The 25,366-nt window shown below is 41.6% G+C and overlaps 2 protein-coding genes across 6 annotated transcripts in view; one reads left to right on the plus strand and one right to left on the minus strand.

Moving 5' to 3' along the window:
• LOC115363507 (TANK-binding kinase 1-binding protein 1-like) overlaps positions 1 to 8,517 on the plus strand; it is a 29,601-nt gene extending 21,084 nt beyond the window's left edge. The window contains exons 6-13 of the mRNA XM_030057765.1: positions 540 to 733; positions 828 to 889; positions 2,459 to 2,565; positions 4,748 to 4,926; positions 5,504 to 5,782; positions 7,213 to 7,293; positions 7,478 to 7,702; positions 8,389 to 8,517. Of these exons, the coding sequence (XP_029913625.1) occupies positions 540 to 733; positions 828 to 889; positions 2,459 to 2,565; positions 4,748 to 4,926; positions 5,504 to 5,782; positions 7,213 to 7,293; positions 7,478 to 7,702; positions 8,389 to 8,517 (1,256 nt within the window). The remainder of the gene's footprint in view (positions 1 to 539; positions 734 to 827; positions 890 to 2,458; positions 2,566 to 4,747; positions 4,927 to 5,503; positions 5,783 to 7,212; positions 7,294 to 7,477; positions 7,703 to 8,388) is intronic.
• A 6,566-nt stretch (positions 8,518 to 15,083) lies between these two features.
• Positions 15,084 to 25,366, minus strand: part of LOC115363502 (oxysterol-binding protein-related protein 7-like) — a 29,094-nt gene continuing 18,811 nt past the window's right edge. For 4 of the 5 annotated variants that reach the window (XM_030057755.1, XM_030057757.1, XM_030057758.1 and 1 more), the window contains exons 12-23: positions 24,832 to 24,924; positions 23,412 to 23,592; positions 22,715 to 22,789; positions 21,832 to 22,046; positions 21,042 to 21,179; positions 20,205 to 20,268; positions 20,012 to 20,090; positions 18,921 to 19,065; positions 18,439 to 18,589; positions 17,386 to 17,512; positions 16,910 to 17,032; positions 15,084 to 15,829 (exon numbers count right to left, since the gene is read on the minus strand). In XM_030057755.1, the coding sequence (XP_029913615.1) occupies positions 15,721 to 15,829; positions 16,910 to 17,032; positions 17,386 to 17,512; positions 18,439 to 18,589; positions 18,921 to 19,065; positions 20,012 to 20,090; positions 20,205 to 20,268; positions 21,042 to 21,179; positions 21,832 to 22,046; positions 22,715 to 22,789; positions 23,412 to 23,592; positions 24,832 to 24,924 (1,500 nt within the window). In that variant the 3' untranslated portion in view covers positions 15,084 to 15,720. The remainder of the gene's footprint in view (positions 15,830 to 16,909; positions 17,033 to 17,385; positions 17,513 to 18,438; positions 18,590 to 18,920; positions 19,066 to 20,011; positions 20,091 to 20,204; positions 20,269 to 21,041; positions 21,180 to 21,831; positions 22,047 to 22,714; positions 22,790 to 23,411; positions 23,593 to 24,831; positions 24,925 to 25,366) is intronic. The other variant, XM_030057759.1, reaches the window with a different exon arrangement.

Below are 25,366 nucleotides of genomic sequence, written 5' to 3' on the forward strand. Positions count from 1 at the left end.
AGATTATAAATATATATCACCTAACTAAAAAATTAATACTAACTAAAAACCTATTTTACCAGTTGTTTTTTCTCACAAATTCTTGACTATATATTCTCAGTGTTTTTTCTCATAAATTTGTACGTTTTTTCTCAAACATTTATGACTTTAATCTTAAAGACGTTTTGAGTTTTTTCTCGCAACTTTATAATGTGACTTTATAATCTCAGATTTTTTTTTCTCAACAATTTCTGAGTTTTTTTTTTCTCATAAATTCACCACTTTAATCTCAGAGAGTATCCAAGTTTTTTTTTTCTCATAAAATTATAACTTTAATTTTTTTAGTTTTTTTTTTTTTTTTAAACTTTGTCATCGTAGAAACGCCTCCTGCTTCTTGTTATTTTGGTGATATAGGTACAGAGCTAACTTTGGAAAATGCTGCACTAGAAAATAGAAGCAGGAAAAAATCACTGATTAAAGTGTTGCTGTGTGTGTGTGTGTGTGTGTGTGTGTGTGTGTGTGTGCGTGCGTGCGTGTGTGTGTGTGTGCGTGTGTGTCAGAGGGCCGCGGCCCCACGCTGCAGAGCTCCCGCAGTCTGGACGCCCTGTCTGACCTGAAGCTGCAGCGGCTGGAGGCGGAGCTTGAGGGGGCGCGGCACCAGGTGGAGGGGGCGTGTCAGCGCGAGAAGGAGCTGAGGGCGGAGTTTCAGAGGCTGCAGCAGGAGGTCGCCCAGCTTCAGGAAGCCCAGACGCAGGTACGCCCGCCTCGCCCACCTTGACTCCGCTGACATTGTGATGGGCTGCAGCCCGAGAGACGGTTTGTGTCTGTGTGTCACCTGTCAATCACAGGAGCTGGCCCCGCCCTGCGAGCACTGTGACGTCGAGTGGATCAAGAAGGCGGGAGACGAGCAGTAAGTCTGTCCGCCCTCCGCTTTGGTGTGTGTGTGTGTACCCAGAATACAATACAATAGAAAATACAATACAAATACAATACAATAGAAAAAATAGATCAGAGTTAGAAACAGTGGACTGTGAGCCCCTCTTAAAGGGCCATTACACTGTTTTTCAATTTTTGACCCGTTCATGATAATTTCCCCACATTTTACCCTTCAAACCTGAGAGGGCCTGATGAAAAAATCACATGTGAAATAAACCACATGTAATTCCTGAACACGTGATCTACAACCACATGTGACTGAATGATTTCACATGTGAAAAAACAAAGTGAAAAACACATGTGCTTTATTTCCACATGGGATTTTCATGTTTTGTTCACATGTGCTAATTCCAGTCCAGAAGCCGATCACATGTGAAAAGTTCAAGATCACATGTGAATATTGCAGGTCACTTGTGAAAAAGGTACATTCACATGTGAAATGTAAATTTTCACGTGAAAAGATGTATTTCACATATGAAATATATGTGAATATGTGAAAATTTCGTAAGAGGAGAGAGAAGTATTATATAATTATATACATATTAAAAAAAATAGGCAAAACATCCAGAAACTATATTTAGAATTATTATGATTATGTATTAAAAATTATGTTACATGAAGAAATATTTTCTTTTTTTTGGCAAATAAAATAATAAGTAGGTCTTTTTTAATTTTCAGGATGTATTATTATTATTATTAGTAGTAGTAGTATATTTTGCTTCATTTCAGGTCATTTCTGTGTTTTTTTTTTTTTTTTTTTTTTTTTTTTTTTTTACTTTTCTTTGTTTTTTTCCTGCTAATTTTCAGGTCTTTTTTTTTTTTATTATTTTTTCTTTACAAATTTCTTGCTTTTTCTTTTTTCTTTTTTTTGTTGATTTGCTCATTGCCCTTTCCCCTCAGGTTTCTGAACGAAATCAAATGAATCTGCTCAGGTTTCAAAGGGTAAAAAAAAAAAAAGAAAAGAATCCATGACTTTAGTACTCTGAATTCAGAGTTTTTGAGGGACACTTGAAGGCAGCAGTTACCACACTGTCTCCATGGTGATGGAAAATTTTTTTTGCAGTAGTAAAAGTGACCTGTGAAGTTTATCCCAGTTTTCCCACCTCATCTTATTTTTACACAGATGTTGTAATCGTGTAATCATCATTTGGGTTCTTGTGGTCACATTTATGTATTTTAGGGGCAAATACATAAATTAACACTTTTCTGCAAAACATAGGTGGTTTACCTACCCAGTCACCTGGGTTGTAGATTCCAACTATTAAAGTTTAGTCAATTTTAAGACAAACATGAAAACAAACATGAAAAAACATTAAAAGTATATATTTAAATGCATCTGTAAAAATGTAAAACAAATAAACAAACAAAAAATACTTAACCCCCCACACACAGTATATCCTGTGTGTATGTGTGTGGGGAGGGTGTGTGTGTGTGTGCTGCAACCTGAGGGACAGTGAATGACCTAGACACACACACACACACACCCTCCTCTGTATGTGTGTGTGTGTGTGTGTGTGTGTGTGTGTGTGTGTGTGTGTTGCAGGGTGAACTTGGCGCTGGCCTACACGGAGCTCACAGAGGAGCTCGGTCGTGTTCGTGATCTGGCTGCCAAGCAGAGCGAGCTGCTGCGACAGGCCTCCCAGGAGCCAGGTAGGACACCTGACCGCGCCGTGCATCATGGGAAATCTGAGCAGCCGGGTGGAGCCCGGAGACTCCAGACAGACTGAGGACGTTTTTACAGCAAATTCAGCTGGACAGTTTTTCTGGCCTTGAAAGTGTGATGTTGCACAAAATAATGCACGCTCTGTGGTTCTGCAGAGAACCATCAGCAGCTGAAGAACCTGTTTATTTAGGGGCTGGTTCTCCACACACTGTATGTGGTTCTTTAAAGTGCTAAAGGTTCTTCATGTTTATTGGAGTTATTTGGTGGCAGCAGCTAACAGTTCTGTTCCTTGTGGATTAATGTGCAGATTATTTCCTCAGTGAATGGATTAATGTGCAGATTAGATAGATAGATAGATAGACAGATACTTTATTCATCCCGAAGGAAATTCACAGTTTTCAGCAGTATCCACAGAGTACAAGATTAAATAAATAAGAAATAAAGAATAAAAGATGACACTCGAGATCTAAAGATCTAAGTACCCAATGTGCAAAAAACAATGTGCAAAAAAACAAAAAAACAGTGTGCATTGATGTATACAATGTGCATAGATGTGGGCAATGTGCAAATTTACAGTATAAACAGATGATAAATAAATAGCAGCAAGCAATATATACACTATAAACAAGGAAAGATTATTTCCTCAGTAAATGGATTAATGTGCAGATTATTTCCTCAGTGAACGGATTAATGTCTCGCTCTATAAACCATCAGAAAACATTTTCAATAGCTCGTCTGGAACCCAGTGAAGGAACAAGGAACGTGGAGAACCGGCCAACAACATGTTCATGTTGGTTTTCAACCTGATACACAATCATCTGATTTAAAACACTCGGGGAGGCTTTTATTCTGAAACATCACGTCTGTGTGTGTGTGTGTGACAGCGGTGTGAGCTCACACCACAGCAGCTGGCAGGTGAATGAATGAACAGTTTATTTGGTCAATCCAAACATTATAACACACACTCATATTTCTTATCACTACAATTAATTCAAACAAACAAAAAATTTAGTAAGCATTCGACCAAAAGGGTAATATGCTGAAGCAACCCTTTCACCTAAGGCAGTTTTATACACGGTCATGTGCATTTTTCCAAAGAAGAAAGAAAAGAAAAGAAAAGAAAAGACCAAGCAATAGAAAACTGCAACAGTACTCAAACTGATGACACTTTAGATGTCAGAAAAGCCAATAGGCACATTCAAGTCCCTCCAGACATTAAAGTCAGTGCAGACATTGATTCTTATATTTCTCTAATGTATACCTTTTGAACATCCTTTTAAACTGGGAAGTGTGTGTGCTTTCTTTGATGTTTTCAGGTAGATTATTCCACAACCTCACCCCATTTACCGATATGCACATGCTTTTGAGCTTTGTTCTTGCATTAGATTGCATCAAGTTCCCTCTCCTTCTCAGGTTATACCCACTTTCTCTATCTCTAAACCATCTTTGAACATTTGTTGGGAGTCATTTATTTTTAACCCTTGTGAACCACACAGTGAGGAGGAGGAGGAGGATGATGATGATGGTGATGATGATCAGCTTCCAGGATCCTCCTCTTTCTCCTTCATTCAAACATAAACAGCAGCTCAAAACGTTCCAGTCTCAGTTTTGCAGCAGCGAGACCACAAGTTATGTCCTGCATTATGAATGTAAATATGAACCACACATATGAATTATGTATGGTAATGGTGATATGTGACTGCAGTAAAAGTGGAAGTACTCTTCTCATGCTTTGCTGACTGAGCTTTTATTGTGAAAGGTTCCACAGTCTGTCACTGATCATGTGTTCTCTGTAATGGATCTGATTTAAAATGCAGTGAAGGACAAAACTCGAGCAGAAACGGACTGAAGGAAAAGTAAAAATTGCTGACATTTAAAAAATTACTCAAAAAAGTACAAGTACACAAAAAGCTACTCAGTTACACTAACATGACAAAATGTCATTAGTTACTTCCTGCTCTGGTGATTTCCCACCAAGAGGAAAATAATTGAAGAACAACGCCTCGTCTCTGCACACCGACCAAACTGGGACTCATTGTTAAAAAAAAAACAAAAAAAAAACTGGTACATGTGGAGTGTCTTCATTATAAAAACTGTGACACCAAATCAAAATGTAAACCATGTGCATGTTCTTTCTCTCTCTCTCTCTCTCTCTCTCTCTCCGTCCAGTCTCCCGTCCTCAGCGTCTCTCGCCCACCTCCCCCCAGCGCCCCTCCCTCTCCCCCGAGAGGCTCCTCCCCTCCCCCTCGCCTCCGATGTCCCCGAGCGATGGCCCCGCCTCTTACTCCCACCGGCCAACCAGCAGCCGTCTCCGGGCAAAGTTCCAGGGTCGCCGTAGTTACTCAGAGGTGAGGATGGCGACTGAAATGGTAAATTATATCTGTCAATCTTTTTCTGTTGACGTTTGATGCGTCATTTTGTAAATTCTCAGAGCCTAAGTCTGACTTTTTTTGAGTTTTTTCGTGCTCTGTGCTGCAAAGAAAATCTCCATGTTACCAAGTCATTCAGTCGCATGTCCAGCCTTAAAATCTTGGTCTTCTCCTAACAAGAGAAAAAAAACAGTTTCACTCTTTTCTGGGAACAAGTAGGTCTATAAATATGTTGAAAATAAGGCAGAATAAGGTAGATCAGCTCACTAGGATCAAAAAAATGACACTTGATTCAAGAAAATTCTGGAAACAAGTTAGTTTGGGGAAAAGGGATTATGTCTTCCCACTGTTTGTATATTTGAAGATAAAGATTTGAACAATGAAAATGAGACTACATGAATGTTAACATGGAGATTTTTTTAAAGTGCACAAATCAAATAATAAGGCAGATTTAAGTGGTTTTATATCTTAAATTTCACTTTCTATTTCACTATTCACTCTCTCTATTTTCACGTCCTGTCTGATTCCTATCACCTTTGGCCGTTCCCTCTCCCAGGTGTCGGACCCCTCGGCCCTCCAGAGGCCCCCGGCTCGCCTCATCAGGGACCCAGTATCCACCCTCCCCAAGCCCCGGCCCCTGTTGGGGGAGACGGGGGTCTACGCTCAGAGCAGACCCCAGCTCCGGACCTCCATGGTGGGCCTGGTGAGACCGGCCTCGGCCCACGGAGCTGGAGGGGACCGGGGGGGAGGAGGAGGAGAGCGAGGAGGGGGGAGCAGCCTCAGCAGCAGTCCCCACCATCGGGCTCTGGACCTCGGCTTCCCGCTCGCTGCTGAGGTGGGATTCAGTTTTCATTCAGGTTTATCTCTGTTTGTTCATTAACTGAGACCTCCTTTCAGCTAATTACCTGAAACTGTGTCACATTTTGTTATCTGGTAAGACTCCCTGCATTTCTCGTAGTAAATAACATGACATTTCCTTATAGTTACTTGCCTGGGACTTCAAATTCATACAGGATGATGTGCCTCATGCTGTCTCACAGTTAATTAGTTCATTTACCTGATTTACTGCTGCGTAATCAATCGCTACATACTTTCTCACAGATTAAAACCTCAACAACTTGATACATTGTTAGCAGCTGTTATTAGAGTGTATTAATAAGCTATAGGCTGTGTGATGCAGAGATCAGAGGCTGCTGGCTGTAGCAACACCCTAGCAGCCACCCAGTAAGCCTTAGCAACTGCACGGAAACACCACAGCAACGACCAAGTACACCATAACAAAAACACTGAAACACACGAGCAACCACCCAGTATGCCTTAGCAACTGCACGGAAACACCGTAGCAATGACCAAGTACACCATAACAAACACAATGAAACATGCTAGGAACACCTAGTACGCCTTAGCAACTGCATGAAAACACCGTAGCAATGACCAAGTACACCATAACAAACACATTGAAACACGCTAGCAACCACCTAGTACGCCTTAGCAACTGCACAGAAACACCGTAGCAACGACCAAGTACACCATAACAAACACATAGCAACTGCACAGAAACACCGTAGCAACGACCAAGTACACCATAACAAACACACTGAAACATGCTAGGAACACCTAGTACGCCTTAGCAACTGCATGAAAACACCGTAGCAACGACCAAGTACACCATAACAAACACATTGAAACACGCTAGCAACCACCTAGTACACCTTAGCAACTGCACGGAAACACTGTAGCAACCAAGTACACAATACCAACCACACAGAAACACCCTGTCAACTACCTAGTACATGATAGCAACCACATAGAAACATCCTAGCAACCATCAAGTACAGCATAGCAACCACATAGAAACACTTCAGCAACAATGTATTATGCCTTAACAACTGCATGGAAACACCCTAACAACCACCAAGTACATCATAGCACCCACATACCTAGTGCATGATAGCAACCAGATAGAAACATCATAGCAACCATCAAGTACACCATAACAACTGCATAGAAAAATGCTAGCAACAGCCTGTTACACCTTAGCAACACCTTCTTGAAAGGCAGTGGAGAAGCATTCTTTAGGCCTCAGTATCTGTCAGTGTGCAAAATAAATTATTTTAAGTGATTTGAATGTTTGAAAGATGCGTTGCTGAACAATGAAGATACTGTTTTGATGAGTTATGTAACCATGCACTGTGTAAATGTATAGCAGTGAGCCTCAGTGTGTTTTTATGTGAGTGGTAATAACCCTCCCCTCCCCTCATCCAGGTCCATCATTTCTGTCGCCTTGACGACCCTCCTGAGCCAACCCCATTGGTGACTCCGCCCCAGTCCTCTGATGAGGAAGAGGTGACGATGATGATATCTTTTGTGGCTCTTGTAGTGGTTTAAAAGGGTTGCTATGACAATGTGTGAACTTAAAAAATCTATCTATCTATCTATCTATCTATCTATCTATCTATCTATCTATCTATCTATCTGTCTGTCTGTCTGTCTATCTGTCTGTCTCTCTGTCTGTCTCTCTGTCTGTCAGGAGTGGGTGTGTCCATCTCCAGCCACCAGCCCATCTCGGACGCTGGGCGCTGCAGGGATTGGCTCATCGTCTCCTAGGGAACAGCCCCCCCACCACTCCTTCTCGTCTCCTAGGGAACAGCCCCCCCACCCCTCCTTCTCGGCCCCTGAGGGCCCGGCCACGCTCTCCTGCCACATGCCTCACTACATGAACACTGAGCACGCTCAGTCGTGGCCCTCCATTAACGTGAGTCAGATGATGACACTTCTGGCTGCAGTAATATTCAGATTTTAATATTGAACAGTCAAGTCTCCAGCGTACGGCGGCATATTAGGGCCACGGCATGGAGGAAAAAAATAAAAGAGCTGGGTAATGTTCTGAGAAATAAACTAATAAAGTTGTGAATTCACGAGAAAAAACTTGGATAGTCTCTGAGATTAAAGTGGCAAATTTACAAGGAAAAACTCACAAATTTATGAGAAAACTTGGGATACTAATTGTGGGATTCAGTCAGAAGGAAATCCTGCTGGTTTGAGCCCAGAACCACAATCCTCTCCTCAGCATCTGGACTGTGAAGAGACGTTGCCGTGACTTGGGCTGATTCAGAAGAAAACAAAAAATCTTGTGATTCTGGACTCAAATCAGCAGGATTTCCAGGATTTCAAAGTAGAATCTGATGAGGTGATCAGCTGCAGGCCTTTTCAGTTTTTTTTCTCATAAATATTCTTGTAAATTTACAACTTTAATCTTGGAAATTCTTGGAAGTTTTTTTCTCAGAATATTACCGCCCCCGTCCCCTGGCTCCGTAACTTTTTTTTCCTCCATGTGGTGGCGCTAATACGCCCCTCTCGGTGATGGATCCAGGTTTTGGTCGCTGATGAGTTTTGTCACAAAGGTCAGGCGGTGAGTTTTGTCTCCTCCTCTGCCTGCAGTTATGGATGGAGTCGGAGGAGAGCGCCGTTCGAAGCTGTCCCCTGTGTCAGCTGACCTTCCCCACCGGTTACCCCGACGACGCCCTCATCAAGCACATCGACTCCCACCTGGAGAACAGCAAGATCTGATGCTGCCTTCCTCTGGCATTTTAAACAGGAAGTGGACTTTCATCTCACTGTAATCATTTTGCTTTTTTTAAAAAATGTTCCATTATTTATCTAGCAATGGTTTGCTGAGCCCGCATGCTCTTCTCCAGCGCCGCCTTGCTTCATTTCCAAACAGACCCAGATACTGGCGTCTGTGCAGTGGAACTTCTACTGCACGGTGGTTAAATGCCTTGCTCAAGGGCGCCCTGGCAGCGGGTGTTGAGGGATGAGAAGGTGTCCTTTATTCACTCTCTTCCGCCCTGATTTTCTGGTCCAGACTGTGGACTCAAACCAGTGACCTTCAAGTTGAAAGCCTATTTCTTTTTCTTATTCTTTCTTTCTTTCTTTTTTTTTACCTTTCAGAATAATGTTCAGCAAGTTGGAAAGCACAGAACGTAACAGACTTAAGGAGATCACGGTAGAAAAAAAAAAGAAAGTCAGTCAGGAAAATGGGTCGCAGCCATTAAAGCAGAACGCCTCCAGTTAATCATTCAATACCCAGTCTGTAAATCTCATCATTTTATTCACCAAGGACTCGAGCTGCCTACTGTCCTTTACAAATGATCGTGCTTAGTTTAACTTTTACTTTAACAATTCAATGAGAGTGGGTGGTACTTTTTCTTTTTTTTTTTTCAAATGGAGGATTTCTCATTTTGCAACCATTTGTACACACATCTGAGTGCTGGCCACCACACAATCTCAGCAGAGTGTGAAGAACTCTCACAGCAGATGCAGAAATCCTAATTTTTCAAACTGTGTTGGATAACTCCGACGCAGTGGAGCCGAAACTGGAGTGCAGCTTGCGTTGTCGAAGATCCACGGCTGATATGGGAATACGGCGGGCCTCGACTTGAGATGCACCAGCTGTTTTCACCGGAGCCAAGCGCTGCATCAAAGCACCTCGATGTGCCAATGTGGCTGAGGTTTGTTTGGAGCATCAGCTGAGGACCAAAGTTGTTTTTTCCATGAAGGTCCTCGAGATGCAAAAAACCACGGAACTTTGGTGATTTAAAAAAACTGTAAAAGTAGAATCAGTGGATAATTTAGCTACTACAGCATACTTGTTTGGATCGATGGATGAAATATGAAGCCTGTAACTGTGTCCCGGTGCAGGGGCCGCAGCATTCGAAGGTCAAATTACGTCATAGTCGCCGGACAAAACTGTCCTCGCCCAAAGTGTGATCCGAATGCCCTGTTTCAGGACAATTCAGCCACACAGCCGTCATTTCCTTTCCTGTACGTCTTCCATATCCCCATATCCATTTTGTGCATTTATCATTTTGAGAAGCAATGTGCTGAAAGGGCAAGTGAAGACGTCGCACATCCAGGAGGCGAACAAGTTTTCATTGCTTTGGAAGCATCTCTTGACTACAGTCATGGTTTAGAATGCAAACTCTCATGAAGATTAAGCATGTTTTAATTTGTACTTTTACCTTCTTTATACAGTCTCAACAAAACACAAAATGAGCCTTGATCACAAATTTGTATGTATGTTAATTGTTTAGTATGAACTAAGAGATTATGTGACCAAAAGATATTAAGTTGGCACAACAAAATTTGTTTGAAATTCATAGTGTGGAAAACTAAAAATCTGAAGTTATCCTAACAAAAGATGATAATTGGTACAAATTTTGTTGCTTGAAATTCTTTGCATGTAAAACTAAAAATTTCAAGTTTTATGCATAGGAAAGATGAATCATCTGAACAAAAGATAATTAGCTGGCACAACTGTAGGTGATTTTCTTCAAAACGTAAAAGTTTGAGTTGAGACTCAAAAATCCTGTGCAGCAAGTAGCCTTGAAATTTTTGAGTTTTCTCAACCTTTTCTTTTTTTTTTTTTTTTTTCAGTGTAGGGCCCATCAGGTCTTCCGTCCTCTGAAAACCAGACCCTGGTAAACCCTGACCTTTGCAGGAGGCGGCCCCTGAAGCGGGACACAGCGTGCAGTCGAGCTGCTGACTGTAGGGCTAGGAATGCATGATAAGATACGACAAGGTGAAACTTTAATGTGTGGACGTCGGGTGGTTGCAATAGCACATAGCAATAGGGCGCAACAAAATAAAACAAGAGCAGGGCGACTGGGCGGAGTCTGTAATCTAGCAGCCGATCTGAACATATAAGGCAAAGAGATGCCAGTCCTGCAGGTTTGCCATAGAAATGTCAAGCGAGGAACGCTCAGGCGTGCCAATCTGCGTCAGTGATCACTTCCAGTGCATTTGGGCCTCCAGTTTAACCTGCACTGAAGCCAACTGGACTCTCCTGCAGAAAAGACGAATATTTTAAAAAAACAAAAAACAGACTGACTGTCAATCACTTCATATATTTCTCGACTCTTTACTGTTAGTGTTTTAAGGATGAAAGCCAAACTGACTACAGATCAGAATCTTGATGAAGCAAAAAAAAAAAAAAAAAGTTTGAAAGTCTATACAGTGACTCGTTCCTGGAAGGCAGAGACGTTGTGAACTTTTGGCGCTCTGCAGAGTGGCGTGCTCTGAGCGGGATCAGCGTCCACAGCAACACCTGGGGAGCAGCAGCATCACCTGGGGAGCAGAAGTCACTCCAGATCTGCGTCTGAGGAAGACTCTCCTGCTCTCATCACACTGATAAAGTGATGCAGCAGCTTTTTGGACTGTACAGTGTGATCAGCTTACCATTCTGCTGTTAGAGGACTAATCTCAGTGTGTGTGTGTGTGTGTGTGTGTGTGGGAGTGTGTGTGTGTGTGTGTGTGCAGATCTGATGGAGTTTACTCCTGTGCATCGTGCACTGCAGTAACCTGTGTATGCTTTGCTGGAGGATGCTAGTCAGCGTAGCATCCTCAGCAGTCTAAACACTGAAAGTTAACTCGCCAAAAACTTGGTGTGAACCCCTTTAAGAGGAGCAGACACTCCTGGAGGGAAACTTCAGGAAATCTTAAAAAACTGATTTGCTGATCATGCTACTTTTGCTAATTGTTGAATATTAAAATTAGGTTTTTGTGTGTGAAAAACTAAAGTAGGTTATTGGTAGTTTTTAATAGAATCAGATCCTGTGTGTGTGTGTGTGTGTGTGTGTGTGGGTGAACACAGCTGACATCCTGCTGTTGGCCTCAGTGTGATGAGTCGGTCTCTGCCTCCGCCTAGTGGAAGGAACAGGATTTACAACATGTATTTCCACAGATGAGATCTGAGCATCAGCTCTGCAGTTACGACACCCATCTGTACAGATTAAAAAATGAATTCTAGTGTTGTCATCTCTGATTTCCATGCGCTGCATGGTGATATTTTCATGGTGAAATCTGCCCAGGGAGCGCTGTACCTTCTCTACAAACAGAGAAATTATGTGTCACTAATGTGTCACCTAGTTTGGGACAATTCACATTTGTGTTAGTGAGAGCGCACGATGGCCAGGGTTTTGGATGTAAACTGTCAGCACACTGCTAAAAAATCTCCACCTTAAAAATAATTTAAAATTTAAAAAGGTTAAAAAATCTTGGGATGAGATAATCCCACTTGTTTCCAATGCAGATCAAGTGTCATTTTCTTGATCTTAGTGGCTGATCTGCCTCATCCTGCCTTGTTTCAACACATTTATACTAAACTTCCTGAAACAAGTGAAACTGCATCGAAAGCAAGTGGGATTAAAATTGTTTATTGTTGTTTATTGATGTTTAAGATGGAGATTTTTTTTGGCAGGGTTGGACAGAATTTATTGGAAAGTAACACAAGTACATGTTGCTCCAAACTAAATTTGTGGATGTGACACATCCTTTTTAAGAGTGCACATGCACTGGTGTACATAGCATTGTGTATGTACAATATTACACTAACTTTCTAGTTGCTATTGTACATACAGATATTAGATTAGGGCTATAAAACAAGGGGCAAATTGTTCCAGGACGATCGTGTTCCTTGTCCCTCTCTGGAACAAAAAGGTATTTATGAGAAGTCTTGCCAGGGGAAGGCGAATGATTGTGTTTTTTTCGACAATCTGATGCACCCCTTTACTTTCAGAGTCACCGGCAGAGTTTGGCTGGGTTTGTAACGTGGCCGCCATGTTGGTGCCGCTTCTCCAGGACCAAGGCTTCGTTCACACTGCAGCTTCAACATGTTTCCCGACTCAGATTTTTTCCCCCTCACACATGACTGAGACCTGCTGCACATTTTTTTCTATTCCCATTTGAACCGTATAAGCTGGAAAATGAGATCCTGATGCAACGCAACCTAAAGACAAGACGCCTCAGTTCAGTCAAACGTGGTACCTGAAATGTGTTGGGGAAAAAATTGTTAAACTGCACATTGATGTCATTTCACATTACTGTGGGCTTTGGATTACAGCTTCAAAAAGAAAAACAGAAAAAAAAAACTGTGATATAACTGCAATTTTAATATTAAACGTTAAACGTCTGCAGTGTGAACAGAGCCAAGTAAGGAGAATGGAGCCAACATGGCCGCCAGTGACCACTGCCCCAGCCTCGCTCTGGTTATCTGCGGCTCTGTTTGTGTATTTTTAAGTTATCAGGTATTGGGAGGGGAAGCCGTCACGTTGCCCCTCGGCTGGAGGCGTTCAAGTGCTCAGCCTCTACAGGGAGAATCTGATTCAAGATTAGATTAGATTACCATGAATTACATCACGATCAAAACCACCTTACTGACTGTCAATACAGCAAACTGCAAAACACACAGTTCTGTTTTTCCATAATTTATTTGCAAATTATCTTGGATTTTGTATGTGGGGAAATGAATGGGGGTTTGAACGCAGCCAGCAGGGGGCGCTAGCGGTCACTTCCCCTCACCGTTGTCATGAATACCTCACTGTTACTTCACTGTTTACAGCACCAACATCAACAGAGAAGCAGAGATAACACTTTTAAATAAAACATCTGTCAGAACCGTTGAAGAGTTTTTGTATATTTTTTTCTTTCCTTGCCTAAGGAGCAATTCATCCATTACATTTAGAGAAATGTTGTGTACGAGACGTTTGACCTGAAGGTGGCACCAGAAGGAATGTCTTAGGGTCAACACAATCAAGAGCAATCTTTAACGAGCATGAATACATTCACCAAAAATTATTCTACTCCTCTAATTATCATTTTGTGATATCGTGGAAAGTTTTGGGTGACCCTGGATGACGAGCCATGAAGTCACTCAAACTGACAAATCTGCTCAACAGATTTTGAGATATTGGGTATACGACAAAATTTTGCCTGATGGTGGCACTAGCAGGAAAGATTCGGAGGTCACCACAGCTGACGGGGTTCATGATCAGGGGAGCATGAAGGCCTCACCAAATTTAATGGTAACTGGACCAGTATATTTTTATATTTGTTGCCTTGGAGTTAAGTGTTGAATGGATGGCAGATAAACAACATGACTTACACGTTTATCGCAGGCCATACGGTGCGAAATGGATCTAATAAACTTGAGTGGGACATCAAGTTTGATGTCCGTCGACTGTGCGATGATCACATCGACTGAATCTCATAACACAAGTTGATATAGAACAAAACATCATCAGCGTACGTGATCTATCTGCGAGATGGAGCTTAGCAATAGTGATATTAAAGTATTAATATTATTATGAAGACAAAAATCCAAAGAAGAAGAGGAGGAGAATGTGGACCCGGTGGTTTTCTTCTTTGTTGGAAGTCCAAACATTTTGTCTCACTCGTTTCATCTCCGTCATTGGGTTTAGCTCCAGTGTGGAAACTAATTGCTGAGATCTAGCAGTGTGTGAAAAATATCCGGGCTCCGTTCAAATGGATGTGCTGAGAATGATGTACTTTTAAGAGCTTATTCTGTTGAAAAAGGCTGAATGTATGTAAGAAACAGAAAATCTGGATTTAGCTGGGCTCAGGTATTCACTGGTGTTTTAAGAAATAAATGTAATTTCTGGGTTTAGTTTTGGTCGGACCAGTTTAAAGTTATCCGTCAAACGTTAACCTCGACTGATCAGATTAATAAGTGACACAACTCCATGACATTTATTTCTACTTTTATTTGAAACAAAACAATTGAGGGGGGAAAAAAATACAATTAACAGGGATTTAACAATAGTCTCTTTTCCTAAAAATCCATAGTTGAAACATCAATAAAAATATTTCATTGCATCAACTGAAACCATGAAGACCCGACAGACTGAAGCTCGGTCTGTCAGCTCGGTCTGGAGGAGCAGGGGCGAGGCCGGCGGACTGACGCTGAAAACCCGACAGTCACCAACGTGCCACACGGAAAAACCACAGCAAATAAAACAAACACAGCCTTTACACCTTTACACAGCAAGACCCACTGAGAGAGAGAGGCAGGACAGCACCAGTTCACCAGCTCTCCAGAACGAGCTCCTCCACAGGAAAACAGGTTTCCATACAAATCCATCATGAATTAATCAAAGTATGATTAAAAGAAAAGACAAGAAAAAAACGGACTAGTAAAAATGTTTAAATATTCATATCGACATGCTAAAATTGACAAAAATACATCAAGTCATGTGACCTCAAAAAACAATCAGATAATTTGTGTTGCAGTAAACTGGAAAATGCAAACATTCGAGGGACCTAAATCCTGACTGCGGACATTTCTGGGAACATCAAGGACTGTACAATAGCAGTGTCACAGATTTAAACAGCAAAACTAATGAGTTTTTTTTTTTAATATGGATTATGATTAGATTCAAGGTGAAGGAGTGGTGAGGTGAAGGCAGCACGGTGGGAATATCACACCCAGCCAAGTCTGAACTCGTCTTCATTTGTTCCCTTACGGCGTCGCCCCTCGGCATGGGGCACAAAACCACCACAGAGGGGTTCATCTGCACTCTGAAAATGACCTAATCCTCATTTACATGTAGATTATATCTTGGTACCTCTGTTGCACCGTCACTGAACGGCTGCTGGACCGGCTCGGTTAGGTTTTGGCAGCATCTTGCTAAGTTCGCCCGTAGATGTGTCTCTGGAAACATCCACGGTCTGAATATCTTAGCGTTTAAAAACCCCGGCCAAGTTCAGCCCAGATTATCATGAGATTGTTTTTTTTTTTTATTATTTTTTATAGATACAGTATTAGAATAGAATACGTGGTGGTCATTATCTCACAAGGAGGATACGTTTAAAAAAAAAAAAAAAAAAAAAATTGCCGTTCCTCATCACGTCACCACATGGTCAACACGTGGCCGGTTGACATCAGCCTTAGCATTTTTTTGCTGGCGGTGCGGTGTTCTACCACAGGTCCAGGTTCTCTGTGTTGGCGAAACCGGGTTCCTCGCGGAGCTTCCAGTACGTTCCGTTGTAAAGCCAAACCTCCCTGCCGGCGTCGTCCAGAGCTTTCCTGGAAATTCAAAGAAAAGGGGAATTATTATATTATCATTAGTACGTGTATATTAGTGATTCTTATAAATGTCATGAGTGAAACATCAGGAGTATTAAACTGTATCTGGTGTGTTTTACATCTTTAAGTAAGTAAAGAAGACGCTTTGGAAAGGGGGAAATCATTATTACATTATAAATGATACAGAAGTCAATTATGTACAATTCTTTTTCAGGTTTTTACTAGAAACATTCAGTCCGTCACTTAACTCCCAGATCGCTGAGCCACCTGGCCTTTGACCAGGAGCAACTTGAGCTGAGGAGATGGATCACTTTATTTTGAAAGGTCATAGCGTCTGACCCTTTGTCACAGATTTATTCTCATAATCTTAACTGATAACAGACATCTTGAAATAAAAGTGGGTAGCTTTACTTTACCTGTCTCATTTTTCCTTATATACTGTATGTATATAGTAATATTAAAATATATTCATAATAAATATTAATATATAATAATATATGGGAAAAATGGCCCATCTCACCCAACTCTCCCCTATTGTGGTCTGAGCTAACAACCGGGTTGGCTGCAATCTGATGATTTACTTTTAAGCTGCCAGAAAATTGTTTTCTAGTTATTTGTATACAGAAAAATTTCATTCATTTTAAAGAATTTAAAATTAGTAAAGCTCAAGATTATGCAGACAGAACTCGGAGAGCAGCACTGAAATGATAAGTTGATTGAGAGTTAATCAGCTGATTTTGAAATTTTGATTATCGATTTCTCAAGTAAAAACACCAAGCAATGTCTGATTCCAACTTCGCTAAGATAAAAAAGATTATCTCACTTTTCTCCCTTCATAATTTTAGAAAAATAAATATTTTTTGGCCGCTGGTCAGACTAAGGAAACTATTTCACAAACACATAACAGGCAGACAAACCACAAAATTCAAAGTGCAAATAAATCAAATAAAGACGCCACTTCTGACATTTTACAGGCTAAACAATCAATCAGTTCATTTGAGGAAACTGATCAGCAGAATAATAATGAAATAATCGTCTCTTGGAGCGCGAAGGGAAAGCAGGGGAGTTTCTGCTGCTCACCTGAAGAACCTGGGGACGTGCTCCTCCCCTCTCTTGGCCATCTCCTTCCTCCTCTCCCTCTGCTTCTCCTCCACCTCGTCCTTCTTTTTGTCGGCCTCGGCGACCTTCCCCTCCTCCAGGAGCCTGACACAGGAGCAGCAGGAGGCACAGGCCAGTTAGCACAGCGACACCTTCTGAGTTTAGGGTTAAGGTGCACAAGAAGCTTCTCCATGCAGAACATCAGACGTGCTGCATGTGCTTTTACTTCTCAGACTTCAGATTTGCATTTTACTGAGAATCAATTTTCACTGAAGGAACATGAAGGCATGCATGACTTTTACTTTGAAAGGAGGATTTTTTTTCATTACGGTAGTTTTACTGAGGTAAGGGATTTAAGAAGTTTTATTTTGTGTTTAGTGTATCAAATGTGTGCATGTTTGTGTGGGTCTGAAGCTTGGTGTGTGTGTGTGTGTGTGTGTGTGTGTGTGTGTGTGCACCTCTGGTCCGGTCTGAAGCGTGTGTCGGTGGGCGGCAGGCCGGCCCTCAGCTCAGGCGTCAGCTCGTTCAGCTCTCTGGCGTAACGCGAGAAGCCGTAGTACTGGACGTTGTCGTCGGGCTGCGCGTCTAAACAGGAAATGACATCACACGAGTTACGGCGTGGATCGACTGCATGACTGAAGAGGAGAGTACAGTTTAATGCAACTGTGATTATAAATGCAGGTGGCAGCTTCTCCACCAACTTTGTGTTTGTGAGGCACTTTGGTGCAAAACTTATTCTTTATTTTTAAAGTGCAATATAAATGAAAGAAAGTTGAAACTACACATTAACATCCCTCATGCTCCTATGGACTTGAATAGGTCAATTAAATTAATTCATTATTGCTGAAACGGTTCATCATTAAGTTGATCAAAGCAAATAAATAAAGTTTTGATAGTCAATGAATGGCTTTAGTCATTTATCAAACGAAAACAAAACTTGTCTGACTAAGCTTCACTAAGATGTTAACACGGCCTTCGTTTTCTCCGTTCATATCTTTATAAAATCAACACTCAGAGGATTTTTTTTTTTTTTTTTTTTTTTTGGCTGCTGGTCAGACTGAGGAAGACGTTTGAAGGTGAAACTTTCGGCTCAGATCACTTCCCATTATGGCTGAGATTTTAAGGAGGAAAAGATAAACTGATAAAATGTTCAGTAAATTAAATCAACAGTGAAAGCAAACAGAATTCATGCTGTAGTTAAACTGGAGGGGCTGAACACAGTGGACTTTGTTCTGGTCGGCTCGGTGGTTTTCTTTCTGTCTCTGCTGAAATCCAGACCGAAAACGCACACGGCAGTTTCACGCTGCATTCACTTGCACTCGGACAGCGGATTTTCAATCTTGTAAATGTCCCACCAGTGACATTTTTTTTTCCTGTTCTAATTGGCCAGACTAGGGTGGCATCTGGGGTGTTCAGGGTGGCCGCTGCACCCCAGGCCACCCCGGTAGATCTGCCCCTGCTTGAACCTCCGAGCAGATGAATGCAGGTCGGCCCGGAAAGCTGCTACTCACTGGGTCTCCAGATGCATTGTGGGGTGGGCAGGGTGTCGCAGAAGATGCCCTCGTGCCACAGGCCTCCGAAACGATGGACCACCTCGCCGGCCCGGTCCAGAACCACGCCTTGGACCTCGTTCTTACTGTTGTCTGAACTCCAGTAGCGAGACTGCGGGGCACAGGAAGAGGAAGAGGAGGAGGACGGTTAGACAGAGGAGGAGGAAAAGCTGAAGTCTGAGTTTGTTTACACCGGCTGAGCTAACGTTAGCCTGATGCACGGCTAACATAAACATGTTCCATTAAGAAAATTGATTTAAAAAAATAATAAAAATAACCTTGTGGCTCTTTCCCACCCAGGAACCCAAAGATGGCTGTCGGCGGGCTCAGAGTTCCCTGTTCAGTGCCGATTCTACCCGATTCAGTTTCTATGGGACACTGATATTGTTTTGTGTGTGTGTGTGTGTGTGTGTGTGTGTGTGTGTGTGCGTGTGCGTGCTGACCTTGACGAAGGTGATCTTGCAGGTGCACACGTCGCTCTGCCTGTTGCGGATCAGCACCTCGCCGTAGTGCTCCAGCCAGCGCTGCTGACTCAGCACGTTGTGGATGCACGTCACCGCCTTGTTCCACTCGTAGTGATCGCCGTACCTGCAGCGCCACCACCAGGTGAACAACAAGCGTCAGGGTCAGGACGTTTGAGCTGTTTGTCAGGACCGACGGTGCAGAACTGCAGACGGCGACTGAGGTGAGAACCATTTAGACTGGAGGTGTCAGACATACGGCCCGGGAGCACGTGTCATCCGGCCCCAAAGATGTTTCACAGGGAACATATTTTTGAAACAACATATTTTTTTAAACTGAATTATTTGCATCTATTTATTTTCAATTAAATGTAACAACCACAATAAGAGGTTTCTAAGATAAACTGATAAATTAATGATAAATTATGATTGACTATTTTGACCTCGCACTACAAACTAACCCCCGGCCAGAAAAACAATCTGAATCAGAAATACTTTATTGATTCTTTCCAGAAATATGGAAAGAACAGTTATTTTATTTTCCTCTGGGAGGTAAAAGTCAAACCTGTCTGCTGTATATTTGTCACATTTTTCTCTTCTACTTGATGTAATTCTACATTCTGTGTTATTTTCATGAGCCAACATGCAGTTTCTCATTGATTGGTCAGATACAATTTGATTGATTTTAAAATAATAAATCAGATACATATCCATGTGTCGACTCGGGTCGTACTGATGTCAGCAAAAATAATCTGGCCGAATGCAGCTCGCTGCCTGATGTGAGTCTGAAAGCCCTGATTTAGACTCTACAGACAGAAACTATTACATTAACATGTGATTTGATGGTGGCGTCTGCACGGTTCCAGCTCACCAACAGCTTCCTGTCTTCCTCCACAGTTTCCTAAACGGTCCTCACTTCAACCAACCATCGACAGTTCTGTAACGCTGCACCTTTAACATATTTAACTGATGTAGAGGCTCAAATAGCAGCTGTGTGACTCGTTAATTATAACCTGTGGCTGTAGGTTCTAGTCAGTGTGTTATAACTAGTGGTTTTATTTTAAATGGCTCACTTGGGCAGAGTGACGTTGACCTGACCGCTGGAGAGGATCTCCACTGATTTCCCCCAGAACTTGTTTTTCCACCTCTGATCTGAAAGGCACACAGACAGACAGATTATGTATACACACACACACACACACACACACACACACACACGAGTTAACACAAATTCCTCTCATGAGCAGATGCAGTGTTGGTCTTTACCTTGCCAGAACGTGAAGTTCTCTGACTCGGCGTGACAGGCTGAGATGGGCGGGTGATGGCTCACCTGAAAACACAACACATTTTCATCCTGAATTAGTCCACTTTAAAGGCATCATGCTTCTCTATACCAAAGGAAAAAGATATATATCACAGTTACAGCTCATTTAAGCTCCCTTTATGTATGAAAATCAATACATCCATTTCATAATCAAGAAGAGGAGAGATGGTGGCAGCAGCGAGCCTTTTCCCAGCTTTAAAAGAAAAACAGAATTTATTTCTAAGGAGGAAGCCCAATTTTAATTTCATTTTCTTTAAAAAATTATCAATGCGGGGTTTAAACAAAAAGCTTCCGTCAGTTGTGATACCTCAATATTTGTATGAAGCCACAGAGTCAATAGTTGTTTAGATGGAATGCAAGGAAGAACTGCTGGCACCTTCTTTTTATTAGAAAACAACTTGGCCTTGGTTCTGTTTGCTTTCAGCACTAATCTGAGGTGGAACAGCCGCGACTGAATAACATCAAATGCTGAGTGCAGACGTTTAAACACCAGGGAAACGGACTGCACTGAAGTAAACAACAGTATCGTCGGCATACAGATGGATTTATATTTTGACCCCCGTTATTGACATGAATAGGGAAGAGTCCTAAAACTGAGCCTTGTGGCACACCCGTGGTGACAGTAAGAAACCACCAAAGGCTCCTTTACGTACGGAAATAAATCTGTTCAAAAGAAACTCCACTAGAGGGCATCGAAGAGTCCAAAGTTTCTGACAACATACACACACAAACACACACACACACTTCAGCCTGCTGCTGCGTCGAGGCCGGGCAGTTACCTGCTCGCTGACGTAGCGGAAGCCTCGGTCTTCTCGCACGTTCTCGTACGTTTCTCCCAGAACCGGGTTGAAGGGTTTGTAGCGGTTCCTCCAGGACGCCCAGGCGTAACCCGAGATGGAGAACGCTGCCACGTAAACCTGCCAACACACACACACACACACACACACACACACACACACACACACACACGGTCAATCAGCAATGGATTTAAATGCAAAATGAAGTAAAACTAGAGACACTTTGTAACAACAGTTACTAATAAAATGTGTTATTATAAATTTTTACTATTGTTACATATAGACGAGCCAAGTAAAAACAAACTGATGATAAATTTTTCTACTTTTTTTTTTTTAACCAATTAATACTATATCATATACTGCACATTATTCTTTTATTATTATATCCATCCATCTATCATCTATAGAGAGAGAAAGAGAAAGATATAATTATTACTTTTAATTATTATTTAATTAATTATTTTATCAACATGTTAAATACATTACTTGTGTTGTTTTGTAACTGTTCAAGTAATTAAATTATTTTTGGATGCCTAATAAAATCATTCATTTGTTATTTTCTAAGTTTAATATATATTTTTTTAAAAACTGACAGGAAACATCACCGATAAAAGAACTGGCTCAGTGTTGGCATCCTAAATTAAAAATATTAGCACATTATTATTGCGGCCTTAAAACACATGGCCATTATTTTAAAATCTACTATTTCACGGGATCTTCTGGGGAAACTGAAGGCCAAAGTGAGACTCGAAGCTGATGGCGAGGAGCTCACCATCCTCTCGTACGGGTCGTCGGTGCGGTTGGCGACGTCCAGCAGCTCGGGATACTCCAGCTCCTCGCTGACCCGCTGCAGGAGGCACAGCGGCTCGTTCAGCGCCACGGGCATGGAGACCCGGGACAGGTCCTTGCCGATGTTGTTGTACAGGATGGTCATGATGCCGATGTGGCTGTTGTCTGCACACGGAGCCGGGAGGACCGAGCGCCGCCCTGCAGCCCACGAGCACAGAGGAGTCAGGAGAAACGAGTGGATAAACAGATGCATCAAGGCAAGGCAAGGCAAAGCTATTTGTATAGCACATTTCATACACAATGCAATTCAAAGTGCTTTACATAAGAGTGCAAGAAGGATTAAAAAAAGAAATTAAAAACACAAAAATGTAAATAAAAACACCACAAGGCATTAAAAAAGGAATTAAAACTATGTAAAATAGAATAGATCAAACGAGAATAAAAGTTACAGTGCAGTATAAGATACTGATCCAAGGCTTAAGTGTGATTTAATAAAAAGGCAATAGCAAATAGAAAAGCATCATTTTGCATCAGGCTGCAAAACTGTCACGCTCAGTGTTATTACATGGCTCGTACTCAACTCTGATTGGTCAATGGCAGCATTTTGCAGTCTGATATTTCTGAAAAACTGAATGTTGAGTCTTTGTGGACAATCTTTTTCCTCAAAATAATAATAATATTATTATCAATAACGTGTGTCAATGCAATTTTTTTGTGTAAATGTGTTGGAACAGGACAGAATGAGGCCCATCAGCCACTAGGATAAAGAACAGTGACTGTTGATTCGGGGAAAATAGTGGAAATGAGTTGATTAGCGTTGGAAACAGTGGCGTTATGGAGCGGAGCGACGGTGTTGGAGGTGTTACCAGTGTCAGACGGCACCGGGCTCGGTTTGTCGGCAGCGCTGGACACACTCGCCCGGTACTTCAGGGTGGCGGTGGCTGAGGAGGAGGACAGCAGAGAGACAGTATGGTCAGTACGACAGCCACATTTACCTTTCAGATATAATCTCTTTCTGCTTTAAAAGACACGGTTGGTTGTGCTGATTGACTTTCTTGAGTCCGATTATCTAAACCTCTGAAGCTAAAATGCATCAGTGCAAACAATAAATAAATAAATAAATAAATAAATAAATAAATAAATAAATAAAAATAAAAAATAAGTCTGTTTAACAAGCAATTTAACATTGTTAATTTTATTTTTATATATGTTTTTAACATTATTTTTTATGGTCAATTTTTAAATTTTGTCGAATTTTTATTTTTTGTTTGAGTCTTTTTACATTTTATTTAATTTTTATTACTTATTGCTAATTTCTTAAATTATATGCTTAGATGAGATTCTACACTTTGACCAAAAAAAATATATATTTTAATAGTCCAAACTAGTGAATTTTAAATATATGTTTTCATTGATGCCGATTCACCAATCATCCACAAATTCAGTTTTCCAGGCTGGCACATACAATAAGATAAGCCTTTATTAGTCCCACCACGGAAATTCACAATCATGAAACAATGGGGGAAAAAAAAAAAAAAGGTTTAAAATAAAGCCGTGTCTCACCGTGTCCCTCGTCGGGCTCCGAGTTGCTGGTCGTGGTGACGTCGCTGAGGCCCGACTCGTCCGACGCGTCCGCCTCAGATGAAGTCTCGCACACGATCACCTCGTGGGCGTCGAAATACTCGGCCATGGAGTCGGCGATCGAGGGCGGGCGGCCGCTGTGGCGACGCAGGGAGGGCGTCGTCTGCAGAGGAAGAGGAAGAGGAAGAGAGAGAGAGAGAGGGAGAGGAAGAGAGGGATTTGAGCTTCAGACTTCCTTCTAAACCTCTGAAACAGTGCAAAAAAAAAAAAAGTCTGCTTAACAAGCAATTTAACATTTTGTTAATATTGTTATTATTTTATTTTTTTAAGATTATTTTTATGGTCAATTTTTAAATTTTGTCAATTTTTTATTTATTTATTCATTTATTTATTTATTGATTGAGTCTTTTTACATTTTATTTAATTTTTATTACTTATTGCTTTTTTTTTTTTTTAATTCATATGCTTAGATGAGATTCTAAACTTTGACCAAAAAAAAAATTTCAATAGTCCAAACTAGTGAATTTTAAATAAACATTTTAAAGAAATAATGGAAATTTTATTAAAAATATTTTTTTTTCAGTTGTTAAAAGTGTTCTAGTATTTCATGCCAGAGGGTCAGAAGCTCCTCCAGACACACACCTCAGCCTCAGCCCTCCAACACACACACACACACACACACACACACACACACACACGCACACACACACGTGTTTGTTCGTGTGCTCGTCTTCCTCCAGGAGAACAGATTTACAGTTCCAGGAGTTCCAGCCCTCACTCGGACAGATTTAGTTTTGAGAAAGGTGTGTGTGTGTGTGTGTGTGTGTGTGTGTGTAGCTCTGTTCATACAGCACGTCTGTCATGTAAATCCATTCATCACTTCTGTGTTCAGTCAATCTGCATCATGAAACACTACAACACCTTTTAACATTTTTCTTTAATCGTTTGCACAGCAGTTCTCATCGCTGCTAATAACTTCTACCATTTATTTGTTTTTTTCCCCCTATTTTCTATTTTAGTGAGTTTGAGCTCTTTTTATTGATTTATTTATTTATTTATTTTATTTTTAATGGTGGTTTCATGTGTGAATGCACCGTCAGGAGGATCGCTGCGCCTTGTGCAATGACAACAAAGGAATCGTGAATTTTGAATACAGTGTTGACAAATGGGCTTTTAATTGGTTTTAATTGATAATTTGGTGGATTATCCCTTTAATCTCCTGCAGGAAGCGGCACATCTCGACTCGACCAGACGCCGGTGTGTTCACGGGTCCGAGCCGCGTTTCGACTCGAGATCCACGGGAACACAGCAACATCTGGAGGTCGTCTGAACACACACGCACACGCACACACACACACACACACACACACACACACACACACACAGTGCAGTGTGTACACACCTGGTCCTGCCGGACAGTGCAGAAGGATTCCTCAGTAGAGTCAGAGGACAGGGAGAGCGAGTGGACTTTGGTCAGACGAGACTGCACTTCAAGCTAAACACACACACACACACACACACACACACACGTATGACACACAGAGAATAAACGTGTCAGACCGCCATGCAGACTCCAGGGCGTTCACGCTGCGAGCTGATTGGCTGATGCATCTCTGCGCTGAGCGGCGGTGGGCGGAGTCAGAGGTTCTGGGTGTGTTTATGCGGCGCTCGGCTAATCCAGACTTCAATCTGGTATTTTTGCTGCGTTTGTGCTCTTTCTTAACGGGTGAGCAGCAAGGAAGAAGTGCACAGGCGGCGTTAACGGAAACTAGGATTTTTTTTTTAAAAACCTAAAATGCATGAAAGTCCAACAGCGTATTGAGGATTAAGGCCACTGGAGGAAACAAAAATACGAGGCCGAGGGGAAAAAAAAAAAAAAAAAAAAAAATAGAAAACTGTGAGATTGTAATTCACAAATCTATAGGAAAAAAACTAAA

The sequence above is a fragment of the Myripristis murdjan genome, chromosome 8 (genome assembly GCF_902150065.1).
Source record: "Myripristis murdjan chromosome 8, fMyrMur1.1, whole genome shotgun sequence".
NCBI classification, from domain to species: domain Eukaryota; kingdom Metazoa; phylum Chordata; class Actinopteri; order Holocentriformes; family Holocentridae; genus Myripristis; species Myripristis murdjan.